The sequence below is a fragment of the Bombyx mori genome, chromosome 2 (genome assembly GCF_030269925.1).
Source record: "Bombyx mori chromosome 2, ASM3026992v2".
Lineage (NCBI taxonomy): Eukaryota > Metazoa > Arthropoda > Insecta > Lepidoptera > Bombycidae > Bombyx > Bombyx mori.
The window spans coordinates 1,476,370-1,494,252 of record NC_085108.1 but is presented as its reverse complement, the minus strand read 5'-3'; the positions used below and the strand labels follow the sequence as shown (position 1 = coordinate 1,494,252).

The following is a 17,883-nucleotide window of genomic DNA, read 5'->3' as shown; positions in this document are numbered from 1 at the left end:
AGTCAGGATACAGTTTTTTTTTTTTTTTTATTGCTTAGATGGGTGGACGAGCTCACAGCCCACCTGGCGTGAAGTGGTAACTGGAGCCCATAGACATCCACAACGTAAATGCGGCACCCACCTTGAGATATAAGTTCTAAGGTCTCAAGTATAGTTACAACGGCTGCCCCACCCTTCAAACCGAAACGCATTACTGCTTCACGGCAGAAATAGGAAGGGTGGTGGTACCCACCCGCGTGGACTCGCGAGAGTTCCTACCACCAGATTGCAGTAATTCACATAATTCTGTATTGCTTTAATTGTAACTCCACTTGTAAAATCTTTAGATATCTGCTCACTACTGAATACACTGCTTTCTTCATTTTTTTAAGGGATTTTATGACATGGTAACTGAGACCTTTAAGTCATGTCTTATTTTAATTTATATTCATATTTTTATGAAAAATGATATTGTGGAGTGAAATGAAATGAAGATGATTAATTTGAGACATTAATCAACTGGGATGAAATGAAATGAAATAAGATGATATGGGATGAAATATAATCTCAGTAAAATGGTCGTTATTTACTAAGATTTTTTCAGTGGGCTTTTTGGAGGATCCCGAGAAGTTACGTCCAGCAGCTTTGTTTCATTTTCCCACATTTGTGCACTTTCACAGATATTAAACGGTTAATAAACCACCGTTATTACACATTTAAACCCGAAGATACACTAAATAGACAAAATAAAACAAATCGCACAACTTCACTCCTCGCGTTCCCGCCAAAAAGTCCCCAACTGCTTTCTGTCCCGTTTTTTTAGACTACCGCCTTTTTTATTATGTCACGTCCCTACTACTGCCATTGCTCCCATCAACAGTGTTGCTATTTGGCAATCCGATAATTTTTTTTTTTTTTTTTTTTTTTTTTCGGGCCGGGGGCCGAACCTCCTACGAGGTCCCCGCGCCTAGGGGGCGCGCGGGGTATGTGAGACTCAACGATCTGCAGGTGTTGAGAGCAGATCGCGGGCCCAAGGATTTTAGGGCCCACCCACTAAACGACTCCCCTGCACTCTTACACCCGACGTCCGATCTCCGTCCGGGGTCAGAACCCGTTCAGAGTAGGGGGGTTCCCGCGGTCAACACTACAACCAGACACGCGGCGCCACCCCGAGGACGCCCGACCGACGGGTCGTCGAGGCGATAGTCGACGACCAACGACGTCGGTCTCCGCGGTACGGCGGCCCTACCAGGCCGCCCGGGCGGTGCCGCTGGTGTTCCGGGATACCCCGCTGGGCCAGAACCAGCCTGCCGGGTCGGAACGCGATACACCGCCGACCGGGTTGCTCTTCAACAGTATGTTCGGCGACGACAGCGACGACGAAAATGCGGACCGCATCGCAGTCCGCAGCCGCCGACGCGCCGTCCCGTCCTCCTGGTGCCAGCGCGCTAGAGTGACGGTAGCGTGCGGCGCAGCCTCAACCCCCTTAGGTCGCCCCGTGACCATCACCGGGAGGAGACTGCCTCCTCATAAATCCGATAATTGCCTTAACTTTAACATGATACATTTTATTTTAATATTTTTTATAACAAACCTTACAATTTAATAGCCTCATTGATTGAAATTAATAATTATGACATTGGCTCCCCCTTGTCATACAGTAGGGCGCTGACCCGCGCCTTGCCCGCGCTACATACATTGCGTGCCGAATAAATAAATAAAAACACTTGTGGCACTCTCGGGGACTGCCGCGGTAAAGCTATTGCATAGCATTTTTTATCAACTTATGCAACAATAATTAGACAATATAAATTTAATATTGGAACAATAATAAAATAAGACTATTCTATATTTATGAACATTAACTGTCCCCTTCACACTCATAAGCTAGGCCGCGCGAGAGAGAGACGGGCAGACTTTTCATGATGCGCATGCAGTCCGACGTCACGCCGTGCGCTTATTCACAAACACTACACAAGCGCAACGTATGAATGTGTTGAACGCGAGCTACATGGTAGGCGGAATAGAGGGGTGTTAGGTTTTATTTTCGTTACGAAATTTCTTGATTCGATCGCCGCGCTCAAAGCCCGCGATAAAAATTATGCAATAGCTTAATAAATAAATAGCTAATAGATAATAAAATAGTTAATAATTAGATAGCCTTTATTGCTGCTAGATTATAACTTATTTAACTAAACATAAAATGATAACAATAGAGGTAAGAAAACTATAAATTAACTTAAGCTAAAACATATTCTCGGCATTTGGCTTATCTCTCCTCTGAAACAGCTTGTCTTTTGACAAAAGCTTCCTCTAAAGATTTCCATTTGTTTCTCTCCTATGCTGTACGTGATCATTCTGGCGTATAACCCTCAGACACAGCCCACTGAGTTTCTCGCCGGATCTTCTCATTGGGTCGCGTTTCCGATCCGGTAGTAGGTTCTGCGAAGCACGGCTCTTGCTAGGGTTCGTGTTAGCATCGTCGTCAGGTTTGAGCCCTGTGCAATCACCTACTAGTTAAGGTTACGCTGAAATAGCCTCTCAAGGCAGTCAAGGCTATCAGCTTAGGTAGGAAAAAAAACTGGCGTGCCGAATGCGTGTAACTAAATTCAAAATTCAAAAAATTCAAAATCATTTATTTCAACTTAGATGTCAGCATAACACACTTGTTGAATGTCAAAATATAATACGTGAAGCAAAAACTTTGTATCCCTTTTTACGAAAATTGCGCGGACGGAGGAGTATGAAATTTTCCACACTTATAGAGAATATAGAGAAGTGCACAATGCTAATATTTTTTTTAAATAATGCACAAAAGATACATTAAATCAATAAAGAAAACATTACACACACTACATACCATGTATTTGACGCACACACGCATGCATACTATTTATTGTCAAACTTTTGTTCTTGACGTCTGTGGTCAAATTGAGAATAGATTAAATATTGTTTGTCTTTGTTAACATTTTTTATAGTATAGTCTTGGCGAAATATGTTATTATAGAACTATAAAATACAAGCATAATAGTGTACAAACTTACAATTCCAATTAATTATAGTCGAATCTCGACTACTGCGGGACCTCTAGTATAAATAACAATGTTAACTCTACCACCGGTTCCAGAAAAAGCCACAGTCCTGAGAAGAACCGGCAAAACAAATTGAGTGGGCTTTTTTTTCCCCAAAATTTTTTTTTTAAATAATTGAAAATATACAATAACTAAAAAATGAGCCAAAAAATACAATTCAAAAAAAAAATAAGCCCGCTGAGTTTTGCTATTAAGAGAATTTGCTATTAACTTCAATATTTATTATTTATGTACAGGAACAACTCGGAGCTTTTGAACAACCTGGGAAACTTTTGTCACCGTTCGTTGAGCTTCTGTTCGAACGCGTTCAAGGGTCTCATCCCGGAACCGAACCCGCGACGTTCGGACTACGAGCTGATGGCGCTCGTCAACAGGGAGATAGCAGGTTGTGTTGTTGAAACAGTCTTTATCGAAAATTATAATTTGCGTAATTACTGGCGGTAGGCAGGACCTCTTGTGAGTCTGCGCGGGTAGGTACCACCGCCCTGCCTATTTCTGCCGTGAAGCAGTGATGCGTTTCGGTTTGAAGGGTGGGGCAGCCGTTGTAACTATACTTGAGACTTTAGAACTTATCTCAAGGTAAGTGGCGCATTTACGTTGTAAATATCTATGGGCTCCAGTAACCACTTAAAACAGGTGGGCTGTGAGCACGTCCACCCATCTATGTAGTCAATTTTATGCAATAAATTTTCTATAATTGTCATTATCGAATTCCCTGAACTAAAAAAATCCGTGATTTTACTGATGAGAGAGCATTTACTATGGTATTTTTCTTGTTTTTTTTTTTATAAAATGGTTTTATATTTATATTGTAAATGCAAACTTGAAAAAATCGATTTTTAAGGAACCGATCTTTTGAATCTCGATTTTTTTGTGAATCGATATATTACGTTACGATTCGAATCGATTTAAAAATCGATCTTTTTCGTCAAGAATCGTTATCCCTAGTTCTATGGTCTCAGTATAGGTACCAGTATAGAACCAGCGTGGGTGTCATCTCATCATAGGCGCTAATAAAAACGCGTTTACCCCACAGCGTACGTGCAGAACATGGAGAAGGGTCGTCTGCGTGAGGCCTTGAGGCACGTGCTGTCCATCTCTAGGCTCGGCAACCAGCACATGCAGTCGGAGCAACCCTGGGTGCTGCTCAAAGGAAGCGAGGATGATAAGTGAGTTGTCTAGTGGCTGTCACTTGTTAGACGGAGGGAGAGTTCGAAATTGCCCTGCGTCCAGGTCGCAGACCAGTGCGAATATTTTAACGTCCTCGATAGCGTAAAAGTTAACTCGAATATGTATACGAGTTGGAACAGCGCCCCTAGCGGCAAACGTAGACAAACGTTTTTTAAACAGAGTGAAGTGTGATACCTTATGGCGCTGTTTTTAAAATCTTCCCACTTGCTACAGTGGCGCCATCTTAATCGGCTCTCTTTTAGCGGATACTTTTTAACATACTGAGATGATGCTTCTTACCCTCCGTAAGGAATATGTAATTCTTCTTCTTCTGTTTGATTGGTGGTGCCGGTCACCGTCCTCCGTCCGTCCTCGACGAGTGAATTAACCCATAAACACAGCCCACTGAGTTTCTCGCCGGATCTTCTCGGTGGGTCGCGTTTCCGATCCAGTAGTAGATTCTGCGAAGCACGGCTGTTGCTAGGGTCAGTGTTCGCAACACTCCGGCTTGAGCCCCGTGAACTAACCTACTAGTTCGTTGAATCTAGAATAACCCCTCGAGTTTACTAGAATAGATAGAAAAAAAAGGTTGTTGGCTCGCGCGGCTTGCGCATTTGCCACAGAGCAAATTAAAAGGTTGGGAAACTACGTAATAAAAAAAAGACAGGATCGGATTCGGAAGGGAAAGATTAGGAAAGTTAGAGGATATATGAAAATACAAGAATAAAAATTGAATATGTACATCATTAGATAATATAAAAAAGGCAGTACCGTCCATCAGGGTAACTTAAGCTTTCCGTTTAACATTAACCCACTTACTTACTTTTTACATATCTATTTATAATTTCCAAGCGGGAGACTTATAGATAAAAGACACATAATGGAAGTAGGAAGAGGAATACGTAATGAAATCAAATTTATATAGAAAGAAGAGCAATCAATTGAAGAGAAAGAAAATACTTCAGTACCGCAGTCACAGGCTGGACTATCAACAATTTTGAATTTAAAAAGATGGACTGGAGTGGAAACATTTCCCATTCGTATGCGAATGAGATATGTTAGGAATATGTAATTAAAAAATGTGTCATTAAAATTCTGTTTTTTTTTTAATTCAGGCAAAGGGGTGCAACAGCCATCGGTCTGTGTTGCCAGCTCGTGGCGCTGCTGTGCGCGCTGCTGGCGCCCTACGTGCCGGACACGACGCGCAAGCTCCGCGGACAACTCAACGTGGACGCCGAAAAGCTCCGACTGAACCCCGAGTGAGTTTACTTGCAGCTTCAAAGTTTTTTTCTTTGTAACACTCGGTTCTTCGCAACGGTGCAGCTACCGAAGACCAAAGACATTCAGTTCAATGAGCACGTCAGTATTTCAGGGAAATCACCTTAAGTCGTCGTGGCCTAAAGGATAAGACGTCCAGTGCATTCGTATCGAGCGATGCACCGGTGTTCGAATCCCGCAGGCGGGTACCAATTTTTCTAATTAAATACACGTACTCAACAAATGTTCACGATTGACTTCCACGGTGAAGGAATAACATTGTTTAACAAAAATCAAATCCGCAAAATTATAATTTGCGTAATTACTGGTGGTTAGGACCTCTTGTGAGTCCGCACGGGTAAGTACCACCGCCCTGCCTATTTCTGCCGTGAAGCAGTAATGCGTTTCGACTTGAAGGGCGGGGCAGCCGTTGTAACTATACTGAGACCTTAACCATTCTCTCCGTTAGCAAGTTCAGTAACGAATGCTTCGCGATTCAAGTGCGGCGGTTTCCCCCTCAGGAACCCCAGGCTCCTCCGGTACCTGCCGCCGGGTCACATCATCGGGAAACCGGAGCCCTTATTCGTGAAGATCGAGCAGGAGAGGCTCGAGGAGCTGAGGGCGAGGTACGCCGGCACGCAGAGCCAGAGGGCAGATAAGGTACGTAGAGCTGGAGCTCAAAGTGGGCTGTAACTTCCCCTCCCCTCGATGAGTGTGAGGTGAGGCCAAGGCGACCTCCCCGGCACTCACGAAACATTTCTACGACGAGACACAGTCCGCTGAGTTTCTCGCCGGATCTTCTCAGTGGGTCGCGTTTCCGTTCCCGTGGTAGATTCTGCGAAGCACGGCTCTTGGTAGGGTTCGTGTTAGCAACATCGTCAGGTTTGAGCCCCGTGAGCTCGCCTACTCGCCCGGTGACGCTGATATGGTTTCTCTAGACCAACAGCTTAGGTAGATAAAAAAAATGCAACATTTTTGAATTTATGAAACATCAAACTACTGCCTCATGGTATCCATCTAGCCGAAAGAGCCCTGGCTTGAAAAGTGTCTGGCAAAAGATAAAGACGCCGTCTCAGAACAACTTGACGTCGTTCAGTAGACGTGGGATATAGTGCAGATTAAACCGATGCGAATGGAAGAATTAATAAACTATAAATAACGACCTCATGTCTTATCATTGATAGCAGCGTCGGTGATGTTCACGGGCCCCGATGGCATTGCCCAGCGAGCTCCTTCACTTGTTGGAGCCAAAAAAATATATTGATAACAAAGACTATCTTTCATTAATGCCTTTATTAATCTTTCTAATGGTATTTTTGTAGAAAAACTCCAAAACGTTGGATATAGCTGAATTAGAGAAGGCAATAGCTGAGCAGGTGAGAACATTATCCAATTTTATTGCCATTTTCAATTTTGATAAACAAATATTCAATTGCAAAGTGATATATCTGTCAAGAAATGTCAAGTTTTTTTTCTTATGTGATTTTATGACCTGGTAACTAAGACCTTTAAGTCATGTCTTATTTTAATTCATATTCTTATTTTTATGAAAAATGTTGAAGTGAAATGAAGATGATTAATTTGAGACATTAATCAACTGGGATGAATCGATCTATGGCGGAAGCTGGATGAGAGAAGTCGTGGATCGTGCTCCGAGGAAGATAGGGCCTCTTGTGAGTCCGCGCGGGTAGGCACCACCGCCCTGCCTATTTCTGCCGTGAAACAGTAATGCGTTTCGGTTTGAAGGGTGGGGTAGCCGTTGTAACTATTCTGAGACCTAGAATCTCAAGGTGGTTGGTGCATTTACGTTGTAGATGTCTGTGGGCTCCGGTAACCACTTAACATCAGGTGGGCCATGAGCTCGTCCACCCATCTAAAGAATAAGAAAAAAGGTACATTCCGTTCTCATTTCGACCAGGGCGATGCAGTTAGAAAATTGAAGTCGACAACGAAAGATAAGTCAGTATGGCAACCGGAGGTTGAGAAGCTGTTAGAGCTGAAGAAACGGCTCACCGAAGCTCAGAAGCAAGCTGAAACGCGACCAGCAGCGAACCAGGCCGCTGGCGATGTGGCCAGCTTAGAGAAAGCTATTGCTGAGCAGGTAACTTGAGATGTGTCGTTTAGACAAAACGATAATTTTTGAAATGAAACTTCATTAGAATCGTTGTGATTTCAAACTCTATGAAACGAAAAAATAAGTCCATAGAGACACAAACACATAAATGTATAGGATTCAGCCGGCGAGAGAACGAGATAGAACACATTAGACGTTCTCTTCGTAGCATCCCCACTACCGTCTACTGAACATTGTCCATATGTATGCTCCTGTGTAGTGGGATACTCAGTATATCTATATCTTAAAGTTTCACTTCTACCGTGTGTTACTTGCACACACACACACACTTTTTATTTTTTGTTTTTTTTTTATTGCTTAGATGGGTGGACGAGCTCACAGCCCACCTGGTGTTTAGTGGTTACTGGAGCCCATAGACATTTACAACGTAAATGCGGCACCCACCTTGAGATATAAGTTCTAAGGTCTCAGTATAGTTACAACGGCTGCCCCACCCTTCAAACCGAAACGCATTACTGCTTCACGGCAGAAATAGGCAGGGAGGTGGTACTTACCCGCGCGAACTCACAAAAGGTCCTACCACCAGTAATTATTAAAATTATAATTTTTATTTCACGACTAGCTGACCCGGCAGACTTCGTAGTACCTCAATTGATAAATAAAAGACCTAAACTTTTGTATAAAGTAAACTTAAAACAAACAAAAGGAATCCGTCCGACGGGGGACACATCAAAGGGAAAACAAAATTGTTATTTTTATTTAATTCCGAGCATTTTCATATTTATCAACCTTTTAAACCTTCTTTGGACTTCCACAAATAATTCAAGACCAAAATTAACCAAATCGGTCCAGCCGTTCTCGAGTTTTAGCGAGACTAACGAACAGCAATTAATTTTTATATATAGAGATAGATAATACATAATAGATAATAGATATAGAGATTACACGATAGTCTATTAGATATTATGGTGCCTTAGTAACAGGTAACATCTTTTTTATTTTTATTGCTTAGATGATTGGACGAGCTCTCAGCCCACCTGGTGTTAAGTGGTTACTGGAGCCCATAGACATCTACAGCGTAAATGCGCCACCCACCTTGAGATATAAGTTCTAAGGTCTCAATTATAGTTACAACGGCTGCCCCGCCCTTCAAACCGAAACGCATTACTGCTTCACGACAGAAATAGGCAGGGTGGTGGTACCTACCCGCGCGGACTCACAAGGGGTCCTACCACCAGTAAACTCGTATTACTCGAATAATAATTACTCGAATGCGCCGCGTAGGGCACCGGTGACCTACGCGCTAGTGCGGTAGTCGAAGGGTTAAGGCTCATCACGTTCTCATTTTGACCAGGGCGATGCAGTTAGAAAATTGAAATCGACAACGAAAGATAAGTCAGTTTGGCAACCGGAGGTTGAGAAGCTGTTAGAGCTGAAGAAACGGCTCACCGAAGCTCAGAAGCAAGCTGAAACGCGACCAGCAGCGAACCAGGCCGCTGGCGATGTGGCCAGCTTAGAGAAAGCTATTGCTGAGCAGGTAACTTGAGATGTGTCATTTAGGCAAAACGATAATTTTTGAAGTGAAACTTCTTTAGAATCGTTGTGATTTTAAACTCGATGAAACGAAAAAATAAGTCCATAGAGACACAAACACATAAATGTATAGGATTCAGCCGGCGAGAGAATGAGATAGAACACATTAGACGTTCTCGCTCTCCTCTTTGTGCGTGGCACATGTGGCCACAGAGTGGCTTAACGACAGAGGGAACATCTTTCACTGAGTGGGTGACCGACGGTCTGAATGCTGTTGTTCAGAACTTGTATATATTCCTTTTCAAACGGAGCCTGTGGACAGTATTAAGCCATTTTCCAAGCCAATAAAAAATTATTAAAAAAAAATGAAAATTTCCGCGATGATGTCAACTTTTTTTTTGTCTTAGGGTGACAAAGTCCGGAAATTGAAAGCCTCAACAAAAGACAAGGCCGTGTGGCAGCCTGAAGTAAATGTATTGCTCGATCTGAAAAAACGTCTCCAAGCACTGCAAGTCAAGAAATAAATTATTTATTCAGTAACACTGGTTGTTCTTTTTTTTTTGGTATGCTGGATGCTCCATATCAAATTACATTTATTTAACTTAGTTTGCATCACATTTCAAATTTACTTCTTGTCAATAATAAAATAGGAAAATAATTTAACTTTTGTTAAAAAAATACATTGTATCTGTACATGTAACATTTGCATATAATTTTTTTAAACATCTTGTAATCGTACTGTACTGTCCATGTAATCATAATCAATCAAATCAAATCAAATTTTTTTTATTCAACATAAATGAAAGTACATACTTGTTGAACGTCAAAAAGAACTACCGCATAATAATGTGTGTGTCATGCCCAATGGTATAAAGGTATATTGTGTATAATGATTAAGTATTGATGTTGTAGTCTCGGGAACCTCGCTGGTACATTGGGCCCTTGCAAGTTGTATCCACTTAACCCTGTACCCAATAAAATATAAGTAGCTGTTTAAAATTCACTTTAAGTGGCTGAATGACTATGTTTTCGTTGGTTAATTAAAATATGTGAAAATGTATGTTTGACATTGACGTTTTAATGCCGTCAACTGCATGTCAACTTGAATTTATTGTAAATTGATGTGAATTGTGATCCGCATTCCAGATAAAGTTGAGTCTAAACATTATAAATTAAAACTATTATTAATTCGAACAAAAACAATAGCAATGGATGCAGTGAAATTCGAAAAGATATGTCGGACATGTCTCTCTGAATCGACGGATATGAGGTCGCTAAATTCTAATATAAATAACGACAATCGTAAACTACAAGACGTTTTAGAATTTGTTATGGATAGAAACATTATTAATGATGAGAGACTACCGAAGTTTATCTGCTTCGAGTGCGAAACTGTAATGATTAAGGCTGAATCCTTCAAACGTCGTTGCTTAGAATCTGAGTCGGCTTTGAAAAATTGCATCGGGGCAACAGAAAGAAAGTTAAGTTTTATAGAAATTGATCAAAACACGATACTAAAGAACGAAAGCAACTACGAATGTATCACGGAAGCTTTGAAACATTCCGAAACAGACACAGCTTTTTGTGTTAAGAATTTAAATGACATCACAATAAAGAAATGTTCATTTGAAAACTTCGATATATTATCGGATGATGTTAATGACGCTGATTCAATAAAAGAAGAATTGGACGATTGCAACGTCCCCGACGACGACACCCAAAGCCTAAATTTAAAACAAACAGTCAAATACAAAGATAAAAACAGATCAGACTTAAAAACGTGCAATGGTAACAAGTTAAAGAAAGTTAAAAAGAAAACGAACCCCCGGTTAATACCAATAACGAACCAAATAGAATGTCAAAAATGCGATCAGAAATTCGCTAATGTATCAGCTTGGAGCTCACACCAGCAAATGCACAAGGAAAAAATGAAAGAAACATTTCAATGCAACGTATGCCCAAAAAAGTTTAAAAAACAAACCTCATTGCATACTCATCTAAACAGACATGATCGAGACTCATCAAAGTACATATGCGATGTTTGTAAAAGGGAATTCAAGTACAAAGGGTACTTAGAAAGTCATATAATATCGATGCACACTCGTAACGGTTTCACATGCGAATTCTGTATGCAATCATTCGATAGTAAAGACACATTCGAGATACATCGGAATGCTCATATAATAGAGAAAAAACATCAGTGCCTTATCTGTCATAAAAGTTTCTATATGGCTTCGACATTGCGAGACCATTTGAGGGTGCACACAGGGGAAAGACCGTTTTTATGTGCGATATGTGGGAAGGGTTTCACGCAGAAGAATAACTTGGCTCAGCACGTGAGAAGACATCAGGGTAACAAGCCCCACCAGTGCGAAAATTGCGAGAAAAGGTTAGTGGCATTGAAGACGAGACCCATAACTGCATTTATTTGTAAGTTAGTTGGTTCAATGCTGGTAGGAATATGGAGGGTGAAATTGGAGCAGTATTTTCTTTCTATTTGTTCACTTTTGTGTCTTCTTAAATCAAACAAATAGCTTGATCCTGTGTATTGGTCCATGAGAACACCTTTTTTTTTTTTTTTTTTTTCTGGCCGAGGGCCGAACCTCCTACGAGGTCCCCGCGCCTAGGGGGCGCGCGGGGTATGTGAGACTCAACGATCTGCAGGTGTTAAGAGCAGACCGCGGGCCCAAGGAATTTAGGGCCCACCACTCTTACACCCGGCGTCCGATCTCCGTCCGGGGTCAAAACCCGGTCAGAGTAGAGGGGTTCCCGCGGTCAACACTACAACCAGACACGCGGTGCCACCCCGAGGACGCCCGAGAATGAGAACATCTTGGGCTTACTTAAAAAGATAAAGTATTCAGGTTGAAAAAATCTTGTAAAGTTGTTGTTAGTGTAAAGCTCTAATAAATAAATATCCCTATCCCTATGGTAGGTAGCGAGCTGGGAATCGAAGACACTAAAAATTCCTGTAACTGAGCATTTGAACCTTAATAAAGATCGAATCAAATAGTGTCAAGTTTATAGGAAAATTAATGCATATTTCATAGATCACATAACTCCCCACAACTTTTAACTTAAAAGCACTGCTTCGCTGAATTTAATACTGGATACGAATTGCGACCCACCGAGAGGATCTGGTAGGAAATGGGTTAATACTAAACATGAAACCAGTGGTCATTGGCACAATGCCTACAATGGAATCTTAATTTTTCCCTGCAGATTTTAGATTAATTAGAAAATTAATTAGATTAGATTAATTAGAAAATATGTAAATAACATTTAATAAAATGGGACATGTTTTTAAATTGCAGAACAATATCAGGAATACTTTATGACATCAATTTAGTAACTGTAATTTATTATTGATTCTCCACTATTTAATGGATATTATTATACATATTCAACGGCCGTCTGGTATAGTGGTAAGTGACATGGTCACTACACAAGGGGGTCGCGGGTTCGAATCCCGCCAAGGGAAGATATTTGTATGATAAATATAAATGTCTTTTCCAGCGTTATGGATGTATATTAAATATATGTATGTGTATAATAAAAATATTACATTTATTTCCGTTATCTGGTACCTGTAACACAAGTTCTTTACGAACTTATCACGGGACCAGTTAACGTAGCGTGATTGTTAGTAAATATTTATTTATTTATTTATTTATATAAACCTTCCTCTTCAATCACTCTATCTATTAAAAAAAACCGCATCAAAATCCATTGCGTAGTTTTAAAGTTTTAAGAATACATAGGGACAGAGATAGCGACTTTGTTTTATACTATGTAGTGATAACATACTTCGGATAAATATTGAGTGTTCGACGTGTTTTTTTGGAAGCTCTATATGAAAATGAAATTTTCAGTTTCGTTTCCAAAGGGGAGTTAGAAGCTCACAGTCGGAAGCACAGCGGCGCTCATCCGTTCGTGTGTGACGACTGCGGGCGTGGCTTCACTACCTCCAGTTCACTCGTCAAACATAGAAGGATCCACACTGGTCAGTCTAATCATTGTTTTAAGGATGTGACAAGAGTCACTTAGTTTGGTTGGACGAGCTCACAGCCCACCTGGTGTTAAGTGGTTACTGGAGCCCATAGACATAGACAAGGTAAATGCGCCACCCACCTTGAGATATAAGTTCTAAGGTCTCAAGTATAGTTACAACGACTGCCCCGCCCTTCAAACCGAAACGCATTACTGCTTCACGGCAGAAATAGGCAGGGTGGTGGTACCTAGTCACGCGGACTCACAAGAGGTCCTACCACCAGTAAAAAAGTCATCTCTTGCAACCTCTGTATTCATTATAATGTTTTAATGTGTGAGAATATGGCCTTATGGGACCGGAACGATGGTGTCATTGTCTGGAATTACATAAGAATGAAGAGATATACTTTATGGAACAGTATGTGCATGTATTTGAAAGATAAGGGAGGTCAGTCAGTTTGGACCAGTGCAGTACTTACTAAATATTTGTAATTACAAGCTCTGTCCGTCAACTTACCTTCCAGATTCTGTACGGGCCAAGCAGAAAGGCATAAGATATCATAGATACTATTGAAGTCTTTAATCGTACAGTTCGTTGTTTGTGGAATAGGCTTAGAGCCTTAGTGGGCACGATACAACCGGCTAGGGTCATGTCATTCGTGATCAAATTATATTCTCTTTTCCGCAGGCGAGCGACCATACGCTTGTGATCTCTGTCCACTTCGTTTCGCGGTTTCCGGCACCTTGAAGAACCACCGTCGGCGGCACACCGGTGAGAGGCCCTACCACTGCTCGTATTGCGAGAAGGCTTTTGTGCAGGTACACATAACGTTGTACATTGCGGGCTGACGCGGGTCACAGTGAGAGAGAGAGAGAGAGAGAGAGAGAGAGAGAAAGAGAGAGAGAGAATACACTTTATTGCACACCAAAACACAATATACATTCAAAAAACAATCAAAAAAAGCAGATACATTTGTACAACAGGCGGTCTTATCACTAAAAGCACTAAGCAGATAAGTAGTGTTCCTTCACCATTCTTTTAAAACAGTTTAAAGTTTGAGCACTTCTCACTGCACAGTGCTTCGCGGTATGCTCCTAACACCTTGCAGCTCGTCAAGTCCCACATACGTGCTCCCTAGGCGTGGGGACCTCGTAGGAGGTACAACCCCCGGCCCGAAAAATAAAGTGTCATAGTACTCAGGGCACGCCGTGGAGGGTACTTCATTCCTAATACAGTGTGGTGAATATGATTTCCGATGCTGTTTTTATCAGTTCGGCCTGTGTGCTCGGTGCGAGTTTTTTAACGTTCTCGATCGCGTGAAAGTTAACTCAAATTCGTTCGGAGTTGGAACGTTTGCCTACGTTTGCCGCTAGGAGCGTTGGTCCAATTCCATACGAATTTGAGTTCATTTTTACGCGATGCAGAGAAGCTAAATATAGCGTTCACCTTGCGATATTGGCAGCCTGCATTGGATGGAACCCTCATTCCCGATTCTGCGGACCGAATGGTGAATAGTCGACGTCGCCCAAAACACGTCATTACGGATCCTCCCGATCCATTAACGATACTTTTAGGTACCTCAAGCACCGGTCACCGTCCTAGTCGAACTAGTTACTCGCGACGAATGGCTCGGCGAGTAAATTAACCCACAGACACAGCCCACTGAGTTTCTCGCTGGATCTTCTCAGTGGATCGCGTTTCCGATCCGGTGGTAGATTCTGCGAAGCACGGCTCTTGCTAGGGTTCGTGCTAGCAACGTCGTCAGGTTTGAGCCCCGTGAGCTCACCTACTAGTTAAGGTTACGCTGATATGGTCCCTCAAGAGCATCAGCTTAGGTAGAAAAAAAGGGATGGAACCCTTCAAACCTGTGGTTGTTGGTTTCAGCGCAACGACCTGATATCGCACATCCGCTGCCACACCGGCGAGCGTCCGTACGTGTGCGCGCAGTGCGGACAGAGCTTCCGCAAGCCGTCCGGCCTGCGCGCGCACGCCCGGGTGCACGCCGCACACGCGCCGGCGCCCTGACCGACGCGCGCAGACTGTCCGTCAGGTACACGACTGAATTAACGTAACGAACAAAAGTGAAACGGGTTTTTGTACGAATCTCGACCCCCCACTCGACGCTAGGCCCGGAGTTATGAATCGTTGTGATTTCAAACTCGATGAAACGAAATGAAACGAAACGAAAAAATTAGTCCATAGAGACACCAACACATAGGATTCAGCCGGCGAGAGAATGAGATAGAACACATTAGACGTGAAGTTAAAATATCAATACACAGAGGGCGCTACCTCATACTATAAAAGATGATTTACATATTTTTAAAATTGAAGTGGCAATCTTAATTTTTAAATATCATAGTATCCACCCACGTCGCAACGTGCGTCTGAAACAATCCAAAAAAATGCATAGGTTGAACTGTAAATTATTCTTGGATTACTTGATATTGCTATAGACAAAAAATACTCTTTGGACCCCGAGATGGAGGAAATTGCTGGACCGTGAAAGTTTCCTTGGGAAAACCTAGTTGGGAGGAGTGGGGGGTAGGGGAGAGAAGGGGGGGAGATAGGTTCAGAAACAAAACTGGAGTCGCTTGGTCCATTGTTACAGTTCGAGAGATGTGTTTTGTAATGCTTAAGGTAAACCCAATGTGATTTGTTTACATGGCTCTAGCAATTGATCTATTTGTAAATTGAATGGTATTTACTTTTGATTGTAAGAATAATTTGATATAAAGCAAAAAAATATATATATTTAAATTAATTGAAAGGTTTGTTTTATTCAATTCTGATTGGTCGAACGTTTCGTGGATATTGTTGAGGTGAACAACATTAGGGTCTACAGAATAGATGACTGAATGAGCATACCTATAAGAGACAAACAGAAAATATTATACATAATACTGAAAAGTGTATACAACTGTGGAAATGTAACTGGAATGCAGGTTCAGTTTTTATTTTCGTGTAATTGTCACTTCTACAATTGTGAAGAATCTAATGACACCTCATTTGGCAAAAGATTACGGCCGCAGAGCGTACCAAAAAATAGATAAGCCGCGCCAATAAACGAACCTAAAATGGCGGCGGCGATCATGCGCTCTCGCTCTAAACTATTGCTGTCTCTATCTGATGATACAATGAAATCCCGTTGTTTTCTGTTACAAGACTTTATTTTATATTCATACAATAATTTGTTAGAGTAGAGATGAATACATTTGTAAAGAAGCAAGAAGCTTGTATAAATTGAATGAAGTAGGTACAAAAAGAAGCGGGAATTGTTTTTCTCGTTTTTTTTTTAAGGGATTTTATGACCTGGCAACTGAAACCTTTAAGTCATGTCTTATTTTAATTCATTTTCATATTTTTATGAAAAATGATATTATGGAGTGAAATGAAATGAAGATGATTAATTTGAGACATTAATCAACTGAGATGAAATTAAATGAGATGATATGGGATGAAATAATTATAATCTCAGAAAAATGGTGGTCATTTACTAAGATTTTTTCAGTGGACTTTTTGGAGGATCCCGAGAAGTTACGTCCAGCGGCTTTGTTTCATTTTCCCACATTTGTGCACTTTCACAGATATTAAACAGTTAATAAACCACCGTTATTACACATTTAAACCTGAAGAAACACTAAATAGACAAAATAAAACAAATCACACAACTTCACTCCTCGCGTTCCCGCCAAAAAGTCCCTGTTAAGAGACAGATTAGATTTAAATTACAGAGTAGTTAGCTTATTATAGATTATAGACACACGCAAATAAGACAGAGGCGTTAACCACTGAAGTAGGAAACCTATGGAAATGAAACGTCAACTAAAAATTCGTGCCACTGTGACGTCATCTGGCCACAAAACATGGCGGTTTTAGTGCTGCCCAGAAGATTTTAATGTTAGTAGGTTTTATCGATAAACGTTCTTAGCTTATTTTATTTTAAATATTGTTGAGTATGAATGTATTTGTAGAATTTTTACTTTAATAGGAATTAAGTATATTGTTATGTGCAAAGATAATGTGATTTAGATATTATGTGAAATCTAAGACGAGTTCGTGCTTCAAATTTTCCAAGTAAACGATATGACGATTTTTAAAATTTGCTACACTGATTTTATAAAGTTGTCGTTTGCCGCAAAACATAAAGATATGGCATAGTACAGTGCCATCAGCCCATTTCTAGCATGCTGAATGTTATCGTATTTTGAGTACGTGTTTTTCTTAGACTATTACAATCTATTTTAATTGTTTTGCTGACTCTAAAGTCCGTAACAGACTACCGCAGTGCACCTCAAGGAAGGCGCACCGCACCATTTGAATCCCTCTCACTTGAGAGTGATTCAAATTTTAAACTTATCAAGGGACCGCCTGATAAAAAAAAACACCTACAGAACATTTATTCGTTAATGAAATTACAAACGTCATTCCTTGTGATTTCCTCTCTTAAATCACTTAATTAATAAATATTTAACGAATTTACAATAGTGTTTTACTCACTGCGGAATAAAACTATTTTATTTAAATAGTTCCGAAGAGATTTTGTCGGTAGCCTTTTTCCCGAAATATCTAAACAGAATGTCTAAATATGTTTTGATGACATATTTTAAAGAGGTATTTATGATTAGTGTCATGATGAATAGATTCCGACCGAAAAATGGTGTCCGATATTTCGGATTCAAATATATTATTAAGTGTATAATCTATGTTTCGGATGAGGGCTCCTTAATGAATTTAAAATAGTTTTGGGGCATCGACCTTCTTGAGATCCTATAAAATATGTTTTA

General features: G+C 40.9%; 2 protein-coding genes across 8 annotated transcripts in view; both read left to right on the top strand.

Moving 5' to 3' along the window:
• The window catches only part of LOC101739633 (methionine--tRNA ligase, cytoplasmic), a 28,882-nt gene extending 19,236 nt beyond the window's left edge, over positions 1 to 9,646 (top strand). For 4 of the 6 annotated variants that reach the window (XM_062671714.1, XM_062671724.1, XM_012689418.4 and 1 more), the window contains 8 exons: positions 3,308 to 3,456; positions 4,108 to 4,240; positions 5,357 to 5,500; positions 6,020 to 6,158; positions 6,821 to 6,874; positions 7,417 to 7,599; positions 8,927 to 9,109; positions 9,513 to 9,645. In XM_062671714.1, the coding sequence (XP_062527698.1) occupies positions 3,308 to 3,456; positions 4,108 to 4,240; positions 5,357 to 5,500; positions 6,020 to 6,158; positions 6,821 to 6,874; positions 7,417 to 7,599; positions 8,927 to 9,109; positions 9,513 to 9,629 (1,102 nt within the window). In that variant the 3' untranslated portion in view covers positions 9,630 to 9,645. Of the gene's footprint in view, positions 1 to 3,307; positions 3,457 to 4,107; positions 4,241 to 5,356; positions 5,501 to 6,019; positions 6,159 to 6,820; positions 6,875 to 7,416; positions 7,600 to 8,926; positions 9,110 to 9,512 lie in introns of all 6 variants that reach the window. The other 2 variants (NM_001309574.1, XM_062671725.1) reach the window with 2 other exon arrangements.
• A 520-nt stretch (positions 9,647 to 10,166) lies between these two features.
• Positions 10,167 to 15,866, top strand: LOC101739777 (zinc finger protein OZF). 2 transcript variants are annotated; one of them, XM_012689436.4, is made up of 4 exons: positions 10,167 to 11,494; positions 12,978 to 13,108; positions 13,784 to 13,867; positions 14,981 to 15,866. In XM_012689436.4, exons 1-4 carry the CDS (start codon positions 10,314 to 10,316, stop codon positions 15,166 to 15,168), a joined length of 1,584 nt encoding a protein of 527 aa, XP_012544890.2. In that variant the 5' UTR covers positions 10,167 to 10,313; the 3' UTR covers positions 15,169 to 15,866. The 2 variants fall into 2 exon arrangements, with proteins under 2 accessions (XP_012544890.2, XP_004924992.2); XM_004924935.5 differs by having other exon boundaries at positions 10,169 to 11,494; positions 13,784 to 13,914.
• Positions 15,867 to 17,883: the final 2,017 nt, after the last annotated feature.